General features: G+C 42.6%; 2 protein-coding genes across 2 annotated transcripts; one reads left to right on the top strand and one right to left on the bottom strand.

Moving 5' to 3' along the window:
- Positions 1-5,728: 5,728 nt before the first annotated feature.
- rag1 (recombination activating 1) lies at positions 5,729-10,997 on the top strand (the record flags this gene model as incomplete). Its single annotated transcript, XM_079224143.1, has 3 exons — positions 5,729-6,063; positions 6,147-7,279; positions 9,244-10,997. The coding sequence occupies 3 exons, from the start codon at positions 5,729-5,731 to the stop codon at positions 10,995-10,997; spliced, it is 3,222 nt and encodes a 1,073-aa protein (XP_079080269.1).
- A 2,499-nt stretch (positions 10,998-13,496) lies between these two features.
- Positions 13,497-15,095, bottom strand: rag2 (recombination activating gene 2; the record flags this gene model as incomplete). Its single annotated transcript, XM_079223536.1, has 1 exon — positions 13,497-15,095. One exon carries the CDS (start codon positions 15,093-15,095, stop codon positions 13,497-13,499), a length of 1,599 nt encoding a protein of 532 aa, XP_079079662.1.
- Between the last annotated feature and the right edge of the window lie 3,198 nt (positions 15,096-18,293).

The following is an 18,293-nucleotide window of genomic DNA, read 5'->3' as shown; positions in this document are numbered from 1 at the left end:
TTTGTAGTTAAAAGACAGGGGGAAAAAATAAGCAGATACGTATGGGAAAAGAGCTCATTGTGTTTGGTGGAAAGGTGAGACTACAGGCAGCTGGGGGTTAGAGTTGACAGACAACAGCGATACTCTTTTTCACACTCCTTGACATATAATGGGACCGATTTCTCTCTCTACATCTCTCCCTAGTGGCCATGATTTGCTCATTACATTGATGGAGGGGGACGGAGGGAGGGAGTGGGGAAGTGAACGAGGGAGAATGACCAGTCAAGAGACAAATAGTGTGAAATCTAGTGCTGAGAATTCACTATTTCTCTCATTTCATCTGAAAACTGTACGGATGTAACCCACTTATCAAGGTGTTGAACAATTTTACCAGAAATCCTCCCTTTACGGATGCTGAATGTTGGAAATCTTAAGGAGTTGTTTGCAAGCTACTATCCCTCAGCTGACATACCTTCTGTGTAAACCAGCACCAGACAGTTTGGGAAACGAGGACTAATACATGGTTAAACACAAGACAAATCCAGTCAGTGGATGTTTATGTGACTGGAGGTCCCCTGGCATCAAAGGGACTGCTCCTCAATAAGGGAAATCTACATTTAATTAACACAGAATTAAAGACACTGGTCTTGATTCCCTGCTCAACTCTAGTGCTCCTGAATCTGGCTCAGGGTTTAATTCCGTTTTATTTATACTGAGAGTGGATCAACATCCATCTGGATTGCTGAGATGCAAATCTCGCCATTCAGGGCTATGCTGTAACCTCCAGCACAATCCCACAATGTATTCACTGCCATCTCTGGATGTTATTGACCTCTGTGTGGCCTATTTTGCTATGGTAACAGGATTTTCTTTTTTGTAAAGGTTGACACTCAAAGTTGCTGTAGCTTAAGTTGTTCTCCATATTGTCTAACTCACCAGAACAGAGAAGATGAATGGAACCGGTCCAAAACCAAAATAACTCTGCAGCGCCTCAGGGACAGTTATCATGCAAGACTTAGAACAAATTAATGCAGCCTCAAGACTAGACTATCAAATAAAATGAATATTTTTCTAGCTGGACATGGAAGATATTGTTGGTGTCAGGCTGACAGTAGCTTGTGGGGGACATTATTTGTAGACACTGTGATGTTTTGGTGCGTCTCTGCTCTCTGTTAAAGCCTCATCAGTCAGGATGAGCCGACAACAAACGCAGCCAAGTCATACAGGGTCACGCCAGGTCCTGAGACAGAATCACTCAACTCAGCTGTCCCCTGGCTGTCCCTGTGTGATTACAGGCACACTAACCTGTGCTACAGAGGGAGGGAGGACCAGCAATTAATCACCTCATTCGAATAATCACATAATTGATTATTAACAAAACCTGGGGTGAGGTTGAGAGGAAAGGGGCGAGACAAGGGAAACAAGACTTTAAGAGGGAAAGACAGGAGAGATGAATGAGGGGGGATTTGAGTAGTTGGGTAAGGCGTTTGTTCTGGCAGGTAGCTTTGACGAATAGCTCTGCATTGAAGTCTACCTCTGTGAGTATTAATCTGCCAAATCAGGTCTCCAGACGAGGGATGGACGAGGTGGACAGTGGGAGGCTGCTCACTCAGAATCGGCTGGGCGAGGCTGAAGAAGTTGGACGTGCTATGAAAATGCAATTAAAAATTTGCATACCCAATGCTCAGTATATTGCATAACACTCAGTCGAAATATGAGATCGAAATGCCCTCTTTACCCTGAATACAATCACAAAGATGCCCACATTCTTCATGACATTTAGAAATACCATGCTGTAATTTCGGTCGCCCTATTCAAATGTGGACGATGTTGACATTTTATTCCCTGTGAAGAAGATACCACTGCTGCTGTGGAATACATTCATTGTCCATCTCTGCTATTGACACTCTTCCTTAAGCTGCCATGTGACTTGAGCTGTCGGGGGTCTTTCTTGGACCTTTGGCTTGCATAGTTCTACTTGGAAGGCTTGATCTCTCCCACACTTCCTTTGTCACAGCCTGCAATCAGCCTTAAGCCCTTTTGTGTTCTCTACTCTGAGCTAAGCCTGTTATCCTGTGCAACTCCTTTACACAAGATCACTACTATATCCCCCTTCTGTCTTTCACCTGTTACACCTTCCCCTCTTTCCTTTTCTCTGCCTGTCTGTCACCTTGTTTTACACACACAGGCCCAACAGTAATGATTCTAAAGTTTCTCAAGGATGGATTAGTTATTAGTTTTGACTTGTTCCCGGGTGTGTGCGACACACCAGCACGGACTCACAAACACAGACACATAGCGCCGCCCAACACCCTGTTTTTATCTCAACCATATTCCCATTCATCCCTCCCACTGCACACACCTGCAACATGTTCATGTTCATGCATGCTCACTGGTGTTGTTTGGATTCAGTATATTAGAAAAACCAGCCCCTCCTGGTGCAAGGCGTCAGTTCACTGGTGCATTGCAAACTCCTGTATGTCCTCCTAAACTGCAGCCTCCAGTCCCCCAGGGTTTGCACATCACATTCATAACACTCCGCTCCACGCCAGGTGGCTGTCTCCACAACTCCTCTTTCCCATAAATCAGACTGTCTTTGAGTTGATCAATAACAAGTCAATTAGCAGGCTCAGAGAGATGAGGGTCTCATGGGGTCACCGCTTGTTTGTCAGGCCGACATCTGCAGCTCCGTCCCCGTCTGCCACGTAGCTAGGTGTGTGGTTTACCTTGGAAACATGAAGCTATTGGCTATCATAAATCTAAATATCAACTATAAATAGGTTTGGAACATCTTGCTACAATCCATCATTTGCTTCTTCTTGGACACTGTATCAAGCATTGTATCAAGCTGTTTCTGATGGGTTTGGAAAGGTCTGAAAAACAGTGCTTTTCCACCCTTAACTTTTTTGTGTATTTGCCCTTCTTGCAAATAAGTATGATGGTCACAAATAAACCAGAAACCATTGCTGTCTAAGGTCACACTTGACCATATGCACCAAATATAAGCTGCAAACCCCACCAGTATTCATCAAGCTCCCCTGTTAAGCTGACTAGAGTGGGAGGGACTCAACTGTTGTTTGGTGCCCACTGACTGTGTATCTAATGACTTGGCTGGCAAATCCAACGCAACAGCAATAGGCTCCTGTGGCGAATACACCAGATTAATCCCCTGGATAATTACAAACAAGAATGATCTTGGGCAAATACTCCCCATACCTACTGAGACATTTCATCAAGCGATGCTGTCTAATTAAATCTCGTTCTGAATGGAGACAGCATTTGGAGAAATGAATGAAATGTGCTGACATTAAATAGGGAGAATTGCAAATAAAAACCACAAGGGGTGGACAAAATGAGAGTAACACGGAACACATGGCACAGTGCTGTGGCCTTGGAATAAAAAATAACATATATTTGTTCTGCTTTGTTTGACCCTTTGGGCCATTATGGCCCATTATGGCCTCTAAATGTTGCTTTGAAAACTTGCCAGATGAACACTATTCTAACAACATTGCTAATTGGTATTTAACCCAATATGACTAATTTGTTTCACAGCAGTCACCACCTGAATTTCTGGTGCATTAGTCACAAACACCGAAAAAAGTGGGATGAAGGAAAAGTCTCAATAATGCAGTAATTAGACTTACAATGATGACAATGACACTCATTATTAATGCAACAATTGCTATTATTTCTTATTTTTGTCCATCAATTCTGCTCAGTTTAAATCATTGCTCAGAGTACATCTAACTTTCTCATCACACCCCTACGCATAGTAACACATGTCTCTTTTTTATACACACACACACACACACACACACACACACACACACACACACACACACACACACACACACACACACACACAGACACACACACACACACATTATTAGTTCCTGTCAACTACAACCTCTCTCTCTTTGAAGTGACAACACACTTCACAGTGCAGGTACACTAAGTAACACATAACCGCACATTAACAAAATACATCGTGATCTTAAAAGGGAATTTTTAGGCTATTCATTCAGTTTATGTTATTGACAGGAATGACTGAAACAAGAAATGAAAACGTATTAACAACGACTTCACACAGAAGCGCTGGCACAGGGGCCCCCTGAGCACCAGGGTTTTTAAAAGTATGGTCAAATTCTACATTTGCAATGCCACTATTATACACATATTTGTCATACAATGTTTGTCAGACTTTTTATTTGTCCATGGGATCGGAAAATGCTATCATCTATTTTGTTTCTGCACTATAGCTTTTCATACATTTAACAGTATCTATCAGTCTGTCAGAGAGAGAGGCCACCTGGATGAGGTGAGCCTGCAGATGGATATGAGAACGGGGAGATAAAGGTGACATAGGAGTGTTTCCAACTGAGGATCAGTGTGGTGTGCTAAAAAGTGGCTTATTTGGGGTTTGCTGTTGGATTCTGTGTTTACACATGTTTGCAACTGTGCTTTGGGGTTGACCTTGTTTTTTTGTTCAAATCAGCTGCCTGCATCAGGTGTCAGGAGTTGACTGTTGGGATCCCATCGAAGGAAGGGTATAAATACAAGACACAAGGAGGCATCCCAGTGTATGGAACCACAACTCCTGGTAACAGAAGCTCCAAGCTGAGACTCTATCATAGACAGTATATGTGGTGCGTCGGGCCGGGCTCCAGGGCTTCCCTTGTGCTCCCATGCGGAAAGGACCCCCAGGGGAGTTGAAGCCAGCTGAGACCAAAAAAACAAGGTAAGAGCCCAGCTGACACGCATGCATACAGGCTCAGCTGTTTGTCTCAAAGGAGAGTTCAGCCTGCCAAGTACACAGAGAGCCAGGAAATGAAGGAGTACTGCCAGATTCAAGCCTCCTAGGGAGAAAACGCAACTGAAAGATGGATACACGAAAGACGCTAGATTGTGTGCACTATAGTTGTACAATGGTAAGACCACTTTATTGTCTGGACTTTTAATGGAACATAGTATAGGATGAGATGAAAGAAGACCTGTCAGTACAGCAGTATCATTGATCTAACCTGCCATTTCATGAAGGCATTTGGTTGTTTAAATACGACTTATAGATTTAACAATGTTCTGTTTGGAATAATTCTTTATGATCTTTATTCAATTTGAGGGTTTCTTGTTTTCTTCTGCCTCCTATTTGGTCAATATATATGTATTATGAAATAAGTTTCCAGTATCTCTGATTTTATTATTCACATTCAAAATGCCAGTCGGAGGCTCTCGGGGCTCCAATTCACTCTCCAGCCAAGAAAACGACTAATATAAATGATTGACAGCCTTGCAGGGATAAGGTTCCCCATTTAGCAAACTCACTGTGTCAAAGGAACAAAAAAACACAATGGCTCCCTGAGCGATGAGATTGGAGATGAGAGAAATGAAGATTTTTGTGCTGTATCGATCCCCAAATGCTTGTCTCATGCATTTTACACAGATCTAAATGCCACTTATGGTATAACACATCACTCTAAGTTGGAGCTCGCTACTTTCTGTTCAGTGGGATTTTAGGATACTTGGTGTATGAATTCAACAGGAATCAAGAAAAGCTGTTCGATTGTGTCATGGGCTCAATGCTGAGAAGGCACTGGGGATATTTTAGCATTTTAATGTTTTTTTTTAAAGCATCCACAACCGTGTATCTCATGGACAACTGAAATTATTTTCATACTTTAGTGATACATCAAACTAAGCTCTCCTCTCCTCCTCTCTTCTCTCCAGGGTCTGAGGGCTAAGTCACATCATGGCGGAGGAGAGCCTGGAGACAGACGGCCCCAGATCCTCCATGCCGGCTGAGCTCCACCATCCCCACTCTAAGTACTCTCAGTGGAAGTTTAAACTGTTCAGACTGAGCTCCATGGAGAAGGCTCCTCTGCCCAGTGAGACACGGCCTGAGAAAGGAGCCTTGTTAGGGACCCCTCCCCCTGCAGATCTAAACAAAGAGCTAGAAAATGGCATGGGTCCAGGGAGTGTTATGAAATTGTGCCTGGGGGGAAAAAGCAAGGAAAATGTGGAGGGCCCAGGCCGGAGAGTTGATATGAAGCTACAGGAAATGGACAGCCACATGAACCAACTGAGGTGATTACATTTCACTATAGTACGTAAATGTTATTGTGCATTTCTTTCGACAAATTTGTCAGCATTGTATTTTCTCTTTGAAGGTGTTTGTGTCGTCTCTGTGGAATGACCCTGAGAAAAGTCCAAGGACCGGTGCACGATGTGAATGGAGACCTGGATGGGGTCAGCAAAGGTGCGCTGCGTAAAATGGGCTGCAAGTTTGCGAGCTGGCCGGAGGTTGTCCTCAAAGTCTTTAAAGTGGACGTAACAGAGGACACAGAATCTGTCCACCCTCTGTCCTTCTGCCATCGCTGCTGGGTGGTAGCCATAAGAGGAGGGGGCTTCTGCAGCTTCTCCAGAACAAGAGTTCCTGAGTGGAAACCCCACTTTTCCAACTGCCACCTTTGCTCCCCCAGGAAACCTTCATTCCAGCGAACTGGGAGGAAGAGACGAAAAGCCATTCCCAGAGCGCAGAGTCTGGCAAAAAGGGCCAGGAGGGACCACAGCGACAACATTGCCATTGGCGAGAACAGGCCTCTGAGACCATTCGGAGACTATCGTCATGGTCCTGCGCTAAAGGCATGGAATAAGCTCAGCTTCCAGAGAGAGCAGTGGGTTAAGAACATCACCCACTGCCAGAAAGAACACCTGAATATCAAGCTGATCTCTGAGAAGCTCCCTGTAGACTTCATTTTTTCTTTCACCTGCCTGGTGTGCGACCACCTGCTCTCTGATCCAGTCCAGTCGCCCTGTGGACACCTCTTCTGCCGCAGCTGTATTATAAAATATAACCACGTTCTGGGGCCTCAATGCCCGGCCTGCAACTTGTCCTGCGCCGTTGATGAGCTCGCCCCGCCTGCCAAAGCCTTCTTATCAGCCTTGCATTCCCTTTCTTTGCTCTGTCCCAGGAGCAGCTGTGGCAAGCAGGTCAGGATAGACTCATTTAAAGCTCATTGTCTGGGCCATGAGCTGGATGAACAGGAAGATAAGCAGCAGTCATCAGAACTTGACAACTACCTGCAAACCAATAAAGGGGGAAGGCCACGTCAGCACCTGCTATCGCTGACCCGTCGTGCCCAGAAGCATCGGCTGAGGGATATGAAGAACCAGCTGAAGGCGTTTGCAGACAAAGAGGAAGGTGGTGATCTGAAGTCTGTGTGTCAGACTCTGTTTCTGCTCGCACTGAGGTCTGGGAATGAACACCGTCAGGCAGATGAGCTAGAGGCCATGATGCAAGGTAAGATGCCATTAAGGCTTTGATTTAATCAAAGAACAGGGACAAAAACAAATTCATATTATAATAGTGTTTGTTCATTAATATTTCCGCCTATCTCTGAGGAATAAGTCAACTCATGAATCAACCCTGTCTCCTAAAAATTACATTTCCCCCAGAACTAATACGCATTCCCAATTACGTTTGATCTGAAACGTATCTCCTCCCTGATTATGTTTGTGTTTGGCGTATTACGCATACGTTGATTATACACGTATAGGTTGATTAAACACGTATCTTGATTATACACATATTTTTGTTTTATTGTTTTTATGTTTGACGTATTACAAATAAGTTTATAATTGTGTGTTTGTGTTATTGTTTTCTTGCTTTATTTAAGCATATTTTCATTTTTAAACTCTAACTTTAAAAAGAAAAGAGGGGCGGGGTGAGGCCAGTGACAGCCGGCCAGTGACAGTCGGCCAGTGACAGCCGGCCGGCCCGGGCCGGGCGCCGGCCGCACCGGGAGCCCGAGAGTCGGCCGCACCGGGAGGCGAAGACCGTTTGCCCGCCGTTGTTAGGCCAGTCTTCAGACTGCTTGCACCGGGGCTCGGTGTTCAGACGCTTGGCGTCGCCGTCAGGCCGTCGGTAACAGCCTCCTTGGCGCCGGCTCCGGTCTTCTCTGAGTCGGGTTGTTTGTGAATGCAGCCCAAAGTGTGTGATAAACTCCATCTAGTGCAGTAAACCACTGCGATCATCAGCAGACACTCGGATCTCTGTGGTCACATCAAGTGCAGAATCTTCCGTGAAAAATATTCAAACGGGCGGAAGGAGTCACAAAATACTAACTGATATGAATGTGTTCAGAACATTTCTGACCAAATCCAAACATCTTAACTGTAACAGTACGTTGTGTTTGACATATTACAATATTTCTGTAAGACCAGTACAGTTAAGATGTGTGGATGTGGTCAGAAATGTTCTGAACACATTCATATCAGTTAGTATTTTGAAAACCGGATGTTGGGTCGTGCGACTTCTTCCGCCCGTTTGAATATTTTTCACTTTTTTCTCCGCAGAGTTTAAAAATTAAAATATGCTTGAATAAAGCAAGAAAACAATAACACAAACAAACAATTATAAATGTATTTGTAATACGTCAAACACAAACATAAAAAGAATAAAACAAAAATACGTGTATAATCAACATACGTGTATAATCAACCTATACGTGTATAATCAACGTATGTGTAATACGTCAAACACAAACATAATCAGGGAGGAGATATGTTTCTGATCAAACATAATTGGGAATGCGTATTAGTTCTGGGTGAACGTAATTTTTAGGAGACAGGGTTGCATGAATAACAAGGAAAAGTTCACTATTAAAGAGTGAAGAAGATTTTGATTGAAAAACATCATTCATTATTGTCCATCTCTGTTTATTGAACCACCGTTGTTGCCCGCTCAACTCCTACCTGATACTCTCCCACATTCACTCTCTGCCTGCTTGTCCGTCAGTCTCTCAGTCTCACACTCCCTTTAATGCACAATAACAACTCTTGTGAAGGGGCTGTTAGAATCAAAACAACATCAGCAGCTCTTGCATCTGCAAATTACACAGACAGCACCATCTTCCTCTCTGGGGAATAGAAGCCAGCTGGTGTCTGTTTTCATCTGCAGCCAATACATCACTTTTGCCAGCTCTGTTGATTCACCCTCTGTCCCCTTATAACATTTGGAAATTAGGAAATATTGGATTTTGTAATGATGGGCTTGTGGGCGTTTGACAATGATACATTCACATTTGGGTGTTAAATTTGTGATTTTCTCTGTCTCATAGTATAAATTACTCTAAATGTGGGATAATAAATGAGGAGATGTTAGACACTGCAGTTATTTTCAAAGCACTAGGAATGGGCAGTTTGATGTTAAATAATTCCCTAAATAAATCCTTTCCTCTCTTTTCCTTTTCTCTCTCTCTGCAGGCAGAGGCTTTGGTTTGCATCCTGCTGTGTGCTTAGCCATTCGGGTCAACACTTTCCTGAGCTGCAGCCAGTATCACAAGATGTACCGGACTGTCAAAGCCACCAGCGGCCGCCAGATCTTTCAGCCCCTGCACACCTTGCGGGCTGCAGAAAAGGAGCTTCTCCCTGGCTTTCACCAGTTTGAATGGCAGCCAGCTCTCAAAAATGTGTCTACATCTTGCAGTGTTGGCATTATTAATGGGCTCTCTGGATGGGCTTCCTCGGTGGATGATTTTCCAGCTGACACCATCACTAGACGGTTTCGCTACGATGTGGCCCTGGTGTCAGCATTAAAGGATCTGGAGGAGGACATCGTGGAGGGGCTGAGAGAGAGTGGGATGGAAGACAGTGCTTGCACATCAGGCTTCAGTGTCATGATCAAGGAATCCTGTGATGGCATGGGCGATGTCAGTGAGAAGCACGGTGGAGGACCAGCTGTTCCCGAGAAGGCTGTGCGTTATTCTTTCACTGTTATGTCTGTCTCTGTCCTGGCAGATGAGCAGGAGGAAGAGGTTACCATCTTTACTGAGCCAAAGCCAAACTCAGAACTGTCCTGTAAGCCCCTATGCCTGATGTTTGTGGATGAGTCAGACCATGAGACACTCACAGCTGTCCTGGGGCCTGTAGTTGCAGAGCGTAATGCAATGAAAGAGAGCAGGCTCATTCTGTCTGTGGGCGGACTACCTCGTTCCTTCCGTTTTCACTTCAGAGGCACGGGATATGATGAGAAGATGGTGCGCGAGGTCGAGGGCATGGAGGCCTCAGGGTCCACCTACGTCTGCACTATGTGTGACTCCACTCGGAAAGAGGCCTCTCAAAACATGGTGCTACACTCCATCACTCGCAATCATGAAGAGAACCTAGATCGTTACGAAATATGGAGAACCAACCCCTTTTCTGAGTCCGTAGATGAGCTGCGGGACAGGGTCAAAGGGATCTCTGCCAAGCCCTTCATGGAGACCCAGCCAACGATGGACGCATTACATTGTGACATTGGCAATGCCACTGAGTTCTACAAAATCTTCCAGGACGAGATCGGAGAGGTGTACCAAAAGGTCAAACCCAGCCGGGAGGAACGGCGCAGCTGGAGGGCAGCCCTGGATAAACAGCTAAGGATGAAAATGAAGCTTAAACCGGTGATGAGGATGAATGGGAACTATGCCCGCAAGCTAATGACCCAAGAGGCTGCGGATGTGATCTGTGAGCTGGTGCCCTCTGAGGAGAGGAGGGAGGCCCTGAGGGAGCTGATGAGGATCTACATTCAGATGAAGCCTGTGTGGCGCGCCACCTGCCCTGCCAAGGAGTGCCCCGACCAGCTGTGCCGCTACAGCTTTAACTCCCAGCGCTTTGCCGACCTTCTCTCCACCACCTTCAAATACAGGTACAATGGAAAGATAACCAATTACCTGCACAAGACCCTGGCCCATGTGCCGGAAATCATAGAGAGAGATGGATCCATAGGAGCCTGGGCCAGCGAAGGGAACGAGTCCGCAAACAAGCTCTTCAGGCGTTTTCGGAAGATGAACGCACGTCAGTCAAAGGCCTTTGAGCTTGAGGACGTGTTGAAACATCACTGGCTCTACACCTCCAAGTACTTGCAGAAATTTATGGAAGCTCACAAGGACTCTGCCAAAGCTCTGCAAGCCACCATTGACCCAGTAGAGAGCCAGGAGTATAAGGACATCTTCTCTTCTCTGGAAGTTAATGTCTTCTGATTTTGTTTTTATGTGAACTTTAAGTTTTCACATTTCATTGATTTAAGGAAAATGTATATCATCTTTTACGTTGGCTTTTACAAAACACAAATGTCATGTTATTCTCACTTCATCTTTTTTTTAATGTGTGTTTTACTTGTTTTGAATATTTAATTGTATTTCTACTGTCTCTACATTTGCCGGGGTGTGTTAGCTGTTAGTTACACTGTAAAGATTGGACAGCAGAGGAAAATAGAAGTAACGCGAGTTTCTGTTCTCTTGCTCTTAGCAGAAAAGTTATTTTTTGTCTTCACCGTCTGTGAAATATGGCACAGTTTATTGTATTGCAGGGATGTGACACATTTATGAATTTATATAGAGAGGATATTTATGGTAACAGATGAAAGTGCTGTAAGTCATGGCAGGAAATTGTGTTAAAAAGACCACATTTGTGGCCACTGTATTAATATATCATTTGAGCTGGAACAAAATGCAATCACAGAGACCCAAATGTTCTTTGTTTCGTGAGTGCCCTCTGAAAAAGATTACTTTAGTGCTTTATCGTGGGATCCCTGAGGGCTAGAATAGATGCCAGGTCACTTTGAACCAATTTTTATCTCTTTTAGTTTTTGCACAGTGGAGGATAGATGATACTTATTCATATTCTTCACATGGAATAAAGCATATACTGACCTTTTTGTTGATATCATAAAAATACAGTATGGTCCATTACAAAGCCTAATGCCCCGTAGACTCTCCAGCTGGCAGGGATTTTTCTTAAATTCTTTATATAACCTGGCACTTTTTCTCTGCTGATATTTCTTCATTGCCACGGTTGACAGAGGAGAGGGACGAGCGAGAGCTAGAAAGACTCGATGTAAACTGATTTGTTGGCAACTATATTTGTTTGATTGATTGATTATATGTTTTTTTTCCGCTCTCACCATTTTGAATTGTGACAGGCAATTTTGTTTTCCTATTTGATTGAATGTTTGATTTTATTTTACTGTCATAAGTTAAACCATGACAGCTGTGAAATATTCACGTTTCATCCTGTAGTTGTCGCTTTCCTAGAATACCATCATTTTAGAGTGTAACCTGTCTCATATTTGTTTTTTTGCTATAATGAATTGCATTTCCAAAGTTATGGATGATGGATGATTCACGGAATTACACTTGCCCACTTTTCACCATCTATTTCCTCATTTTTTGTTTCCATATTATACTTAATATTAGGTGAACTATTTACTTGGGTTGCTGAAGACTTTCTGTGGTGATTTATTTTACATACTAGTATTGTATTACACTGAGGTTCCACTACTTTATTTGTATAGTATTCAGATATTTCTGCTGTATTTTTAGTAAGCAGACAACTTTCCATAATTTTAACACCTTTATGGAGGGAGTTTATACGTTTTGTTTTTGTTTCCTATGAAAGAATAAATAAAGACAATATCTGACTTGAGCTTTCTGGTTTGTTTTTATTCATTAAACCATTTATATTAGATTTTCTCTTTTGATATTAAAGAATTTCAAATTCAGGTAAATTTACACCCGAAACTGACTATTTTCACTACAAATGCAAAGAATACAAAACAATGATGAGCTGTTGTACAGCTAACAAAAACACAAACTAGAAACACTGCAGAGAGATATACAACATTAAGATATGTCACATATACAGATTGTGAAATCCATTATTAAAGATAGCTAAGAACTAAAAAGAAATTTAGGTTCAGGTTGTTCATTTGGTTTGCCTTTATATATTTTTTACAGATGTGCCTGACTATTATTTTTATATTAGGCATTATTTATCAATTTTAATTAACTTAATTAGAAAACAATTAAAGTGCATGTCGTGCTGGAAGTAAATGTTATGAAGTGTTAATTTAAGCCTTTATTTTCACTATGGTCCTTGATTGAAAACAAAATAACTGCATAATAATGCACAACTGATAAAACATGCAAACTAGAAACACTGATATATCAAGATGTCTGTCACATAAAAAGTTTGAGAAATCAAATTTGAAATAAACGGGTATGAAGATAGAATCTAAAGGTTGTTTATTGTTTTTCTCATTGAATATAGTTCAGTATATTGGATATTTTTCATTCAGTAATTATCATTTTAATCATAGAAAGAATTGTAAAACAAATTTGGCTCCATCTGGCCATGGAAGTAAGTGTTCGGAAATAAAACCTGTGGTACTTAACGGAATACAAAGTTATAATTAACTATTGTACAGCTGGTAAAAACATAAGCTAGACACATTGTAGTTAGACTTACTAAATAATCGTTTTGTTTGTGTTTTGTCAAACAATGTAACATTGTAATGGTATATATATACATCTGTTAGACAAGAGACATCAGGTTGCTATTTCATTATTTATTATCTTCACAAAATGTTTCACATTGACAATGAATCAGCATATCTATCGTTTATTCACTGAATATCAAAAAGAAACATCCTAAATAGACCCAGCGTTCCAGTGTCCATCAACATACATCTTAAACTGCAGTCAGTCAAAAAGCCTCCTCAAAAAGCTTTTTTTGGCAGGGGTCATCTTCATTGTTGGAGGAGTTGTTCTGTCCTTAACTTTCATGGGGGTACGCTTCAGAGGCACGATCTGTCGAGGTGGGGTCATCTCCTGGTAGGGCAGGCCTCCGTGGTCCTGGCAGAAGTACCTTTTGTTGCCCTGAGAGAGCCGGAGCAGCATGGTCTCAGACAGCTCCATGCACTGGGCATGGACCCAATGTCCCCCCTCCCCTCTGGAGCAAAAGATCATGGCTGGCCGGTGGAGCTCAGTGGAGTAGTAGGGCTCCCAAGTGTTGGGGTCCACCTGACAGCCCAGGCAGCATTTAATCCAGTAGCCTGTTTGTGATTCGTCCTCATTATCCTCCTCATTGTATTTATCATCTTCATCATCACTGTCCTCCAGCTCATGCGGCTCACGACCAAAGTAGAGCTCCTCGGAGTCTTCGAGAGGAGTGGAGTTGTCGTAATCGGTTGACTCCTGGCTGCAGCCCTGGGTTCCTTCTTCCTCTCTGGCTTCTCCCTCTGTCTGGAAGCTCACCTGATAGAAGTAATGCATATCCGCTTGGGATGGCCTTCCCTCTGTGGGCACAGCGAGCAGGACTCTTCCATCCTCAACACTGCTGCCAAACCATGTGCGACTCTGGGTGATGTCAGGGGTCCACTTAGGTGATTGTAAGGGCTCAAAGTGGATCCCTTTCTCATTGACAATCACAGTGTTGCACTCCGTCCTCTTCTGAGAGTCGGACTGATACCCACCTAATATGATATATCTGTGAGCGGGACCTGTACGGGTGATTATGGCACTAGAGATGGATATGCCAGTTTCTAGAGTCTCACAGGAAAGCAACGGGCTGCCCTGCAGGAGCTCTACACGCAGACGGAAGAGTCGAGGGGGGCGGGAGTCAGAGGCGAGGGAGTGACCCCCGAGGAAGTAGACACAGTCTTCTCTGGCAAAGGCCAAATGGAAAGCCTGTCCGTCGCTGAGCTCAGGGAGAGTGTGAGCAGAGGAGCAACCAAACTCCAAGTCAAACAGGAACACCTGAGGAGGACAGTCAACGACACTGTTCCAGCTCTCTGTGGTCCGTTCTCTTGAAGGCATGTAGGATCTACCACCGAACAATACACAAGCCGTCTTACCACGGCTTTGAACGATGCTCATTGTGTGGCCGTATCTGGCCCCTGGCACTTCTCCCACCAGTTCTCTCTCTTTGCAGCACAGGGTCAGTTTACGATTGCAGCCACGGCTGTCTGTGGTCAGCACGTACAGACTCGAGGAGATCTCGTTATTTGGGGTTCGACCACCATGGATGAGATAACTCTCTGGAAACCCATCATAGGGGTCGAGGCGGCAAACAGCTGGGCAACGTAATGGAGGAAGGTAGCATGAGTCATTGGAGAAAGAGATGGCCCTCAACTTCATCTCGCTACCTTTAAACCGAACGCCAAACACTCCAGTAGGACATGAGCGCTTGGGCCAACCTTTCTGGCCAAACAGGAGAACTTCCCCATCCAGCTGCAGCAGAGAGAAGCCGGGCTGCAGAAGGTCTGCACAGTTGACTGGCGTTAATGGTTGCAGGGTCATTTTCCGGCAGCTGTCTGAGTGAAAAACAGCACACAAACACAGAAGCACAACAATATGTCAGTCAGCTGTTGATTGTTTTCCTTCAAGGGTGTTGGATTTCACTTCCTGTTTATTAGAGTAACACCTGGAGAATCATCACAGAGGCAGAAAGACATTCAGCTTCTCAACAACAGCCACTAATTATTATTACGATTCTAAAAAAGTGTTATAAAGAAAAGAAAATGTGCAAAGTAAAATGGACTCTCAATGTCACAAATCTTTCCAACAATGTCGTAGGTTACTGTGTGCTGTTTGCAAGCCGCTGCTGTGTTTTTTGCAACACAAAGCAGCATTGAAGTCAAACATCAGCGACAATATGTAATTTCATACTCAAGGAAAGATGACTTCTTCATGGGGTCCCTTTATTATATAACACAACAAACAAAGCTTCATGTTTAAATGTTCTGTTTTCGAATCAGAATCTTACAGGGTGTACTTAAATAAAGGCACAAACACTTCTAAGAGCTGCTTCATAAACTCAGCATGATTTTCCAGGAAGATGAGAGGAACATTAGGAAATTATTATACAATGGCACAGTGTGGACATTGTGCAATGATAATGTGCATTCTACCTTTGAAAGAAAGCAAAACACAATTACTGAAATCCTTTGCCAATTAAATGAATGATAGATATTTCTTTTAGAATCATCCTTAGATTTTAGAGTTTATTCTGAGTCAGACCGTTGTGTAATCATTACTTCAAATGACTTTATAACAATACAGGGTAATTTCAGTAGTTTTAACAACATTATCAATACTGCTATGCTCCATATGAGTCACTTCAACACAGATAGTGTTTGACAATATGTTACAGCCAGCAGGATGGTTACACAGGTCTGCAAGAGTAACACTAGTGCCAAATTGACTATAAAATTCACATAACTATTAGTTCTTCCTTCATTTTTTTTAGTTTGCTTACCTTACAGCCAAGGCCTGGTTTTCGTGGTTAAGCTCACTTTAGTGTGGATCTTACAATCACAAAGATGAACCTAAGGCTCTGAGCTTAACTTTGACAAAGGCAGACAGGGAGAGAGCTTGTGAAGCTTCGTTGACTCACAGACACTTACAGATCTTGAGGTTAACAGTCTGTGACTGCTGCTCACTGGCAGGTGGGCTGCCTGAATGCATTCAGTGTATTACTTCAAAGATATCACTGGATATCACCTATACCAAAGAGGGTACAACAGGTTCTTGTCAGTTGAACATTCACAACCTGTAATACTTTAAGAAATATGCAGTGTATGTTTTTTTCTCTCCAGAAGTTGAACAAGTTAAAAAGTCAGATCCCAAAAGAAAAAGGGACACACTCTGCTTCAGCATTTTAAGAAATTGCATTTTAACATTCAATGAATAAATTTGATTACACACATCCAAAACTGGCTTTAATTAAGTGATACGGTAGATAAATACATAATTGCAACACTCCAGATAACAACCATGCTGGGAAACATGACACACATTGTGAAGGAAATGCATGGTGACCAAATGTTTTGAATTAGTCCAACATTGTAGCCTTAACAAGACACACCTCTTGTGAATCTTTTGTTGAGAGATTAGAGGCAGACAAGACAAATACATTGGAAGCCAGTGTGTGCGTGCTCTTCATGCTACAACCAATTTATGAGACAAAATTAATTGTTATTGTTTGTTGGTTATTTCTGAAAAAAAAATACATCCAAATGCAATATGTTCCCTTTGCTCCTATTCCCAAATTGTATCCAAATTATTATATGAAACCGACGAAGATGCACACCACCATTTTATTGCATTTAGTTCAACTTAAGGTTAATCAATACTTCCAACATTAATTAGGAAATTCCTTATTTCATTCTAATTTATTATCTAACGTCTGACCTGAGGCCAACCCATTTTCTAACAGCTGAAATTCTCCGATAATTAATGAATCTTATTTTTTTGTTTAGGCTAGGGCTTCTAGTTTTTGGTTAATTTTGAGGCAGTATATGCTTAACCCCCATTGGAATTCCGAAAAGTAAGTTTTCATGTAAAAAAGGAAGTATTTATTCAAGAGCAACAATGTGTCCTTTCAAACCTAGTGCTTGTTTTGTATACACAGCATTTACTGTTCTGCAGCATAGATTCACATTTTCAGCTTTGCTACTGTAGCGGTAATTCAAGCTTGGTTTTTCCCTCAAAAAACAACGTCGCATTTTTCTTGTGCTTTGATTTCAGATTAATAATTTTCTTCCTTCTTTTTCCTCATGGTCTTATTTATTTTTGGCATCAAAAATGATCTGATCCTCAGACACTGTCACACTACTCTTGCTGAAAAAAGCCTCACATTTGAACAAATATGGCTATTATCTGCAGCTTGCCTTATACATAAAGACCTTCAGCGCTGAATGACATGCTGTACAGGGAGTGGGAGTCATTAACTCACACAGTGCACTGAACCTAATGCATTATCATACTATGATTGGTGTGTAAAAGAAACATCTCTTCTCAAAAAAGATGAATACAGAGTAGCTGGTTAAGTCTGAAATTCCTTTGTGTTTTTCTCCATTTTACAGATTTGATCTACTGTAGGTAAATGCAGATCCCCTATATGAGTGACACACACAGGCTTAAATGCATAGGGGAAAAACTGAGCTGGAAGCAGATGTCTACATTAGCATAATGCTTTTGTGCACTGAGCGGCTGAGAGAAAACTTGAGGGGTGTGCAAAACAAAGGCAGAAACCACAAGTGCCTGGAAGACCGTTACAGCTTGAAAACACACAACAGCAGAGCACCTGTGCGTCTAAACTGATGCTTGAGTGCAAGAGAAAATAATTTACTAGAGAGGTTTTAACGCATGAATTCAGATGATAGTGGGATATGCAGAATGCAGAGTTTTTTTCTTCTCTTTATTGTTTAGAACTGTTCAATCTGTATGAATCTAGCCTTGGAAAAACAAACTTCTCTAGTCACCTCAAGGCATCCACACAAAGCCCTGTTGAAAAAATCTGCCTGCTATGTAGCCACAGTTGGGATGGTGCAGAGAATGAGTAGGAGGCACAGCGGTGTGTGACAAACCCCAGGCCATGCAAGCATTTGTACATAATTGATAGAACAAAGTAATTAGAATCTATTGTAGCACCTGTTTCTGTCCCTTGTAATGTATCACTACCTGACTGTTGCTACCCTGAAGCGTAGTTTTGAC

Source organism: Taurulus bubalis, assembly GCF_910589615.1.
Source record: "Taurulus bubalis genome assembly, chromosome: 9".
Lineage (NCBI taxonomy): Eukaryota > Metazoa > Chordata > Actinopteri > Perciformes > Cottidae > Taurulus > Taurulus bubalis.
The sequence above is the reverse complement of the archived record's forward strand: the minus strand, read 5'-3'. Positions and strand labels throughout refer to the sequence as shown.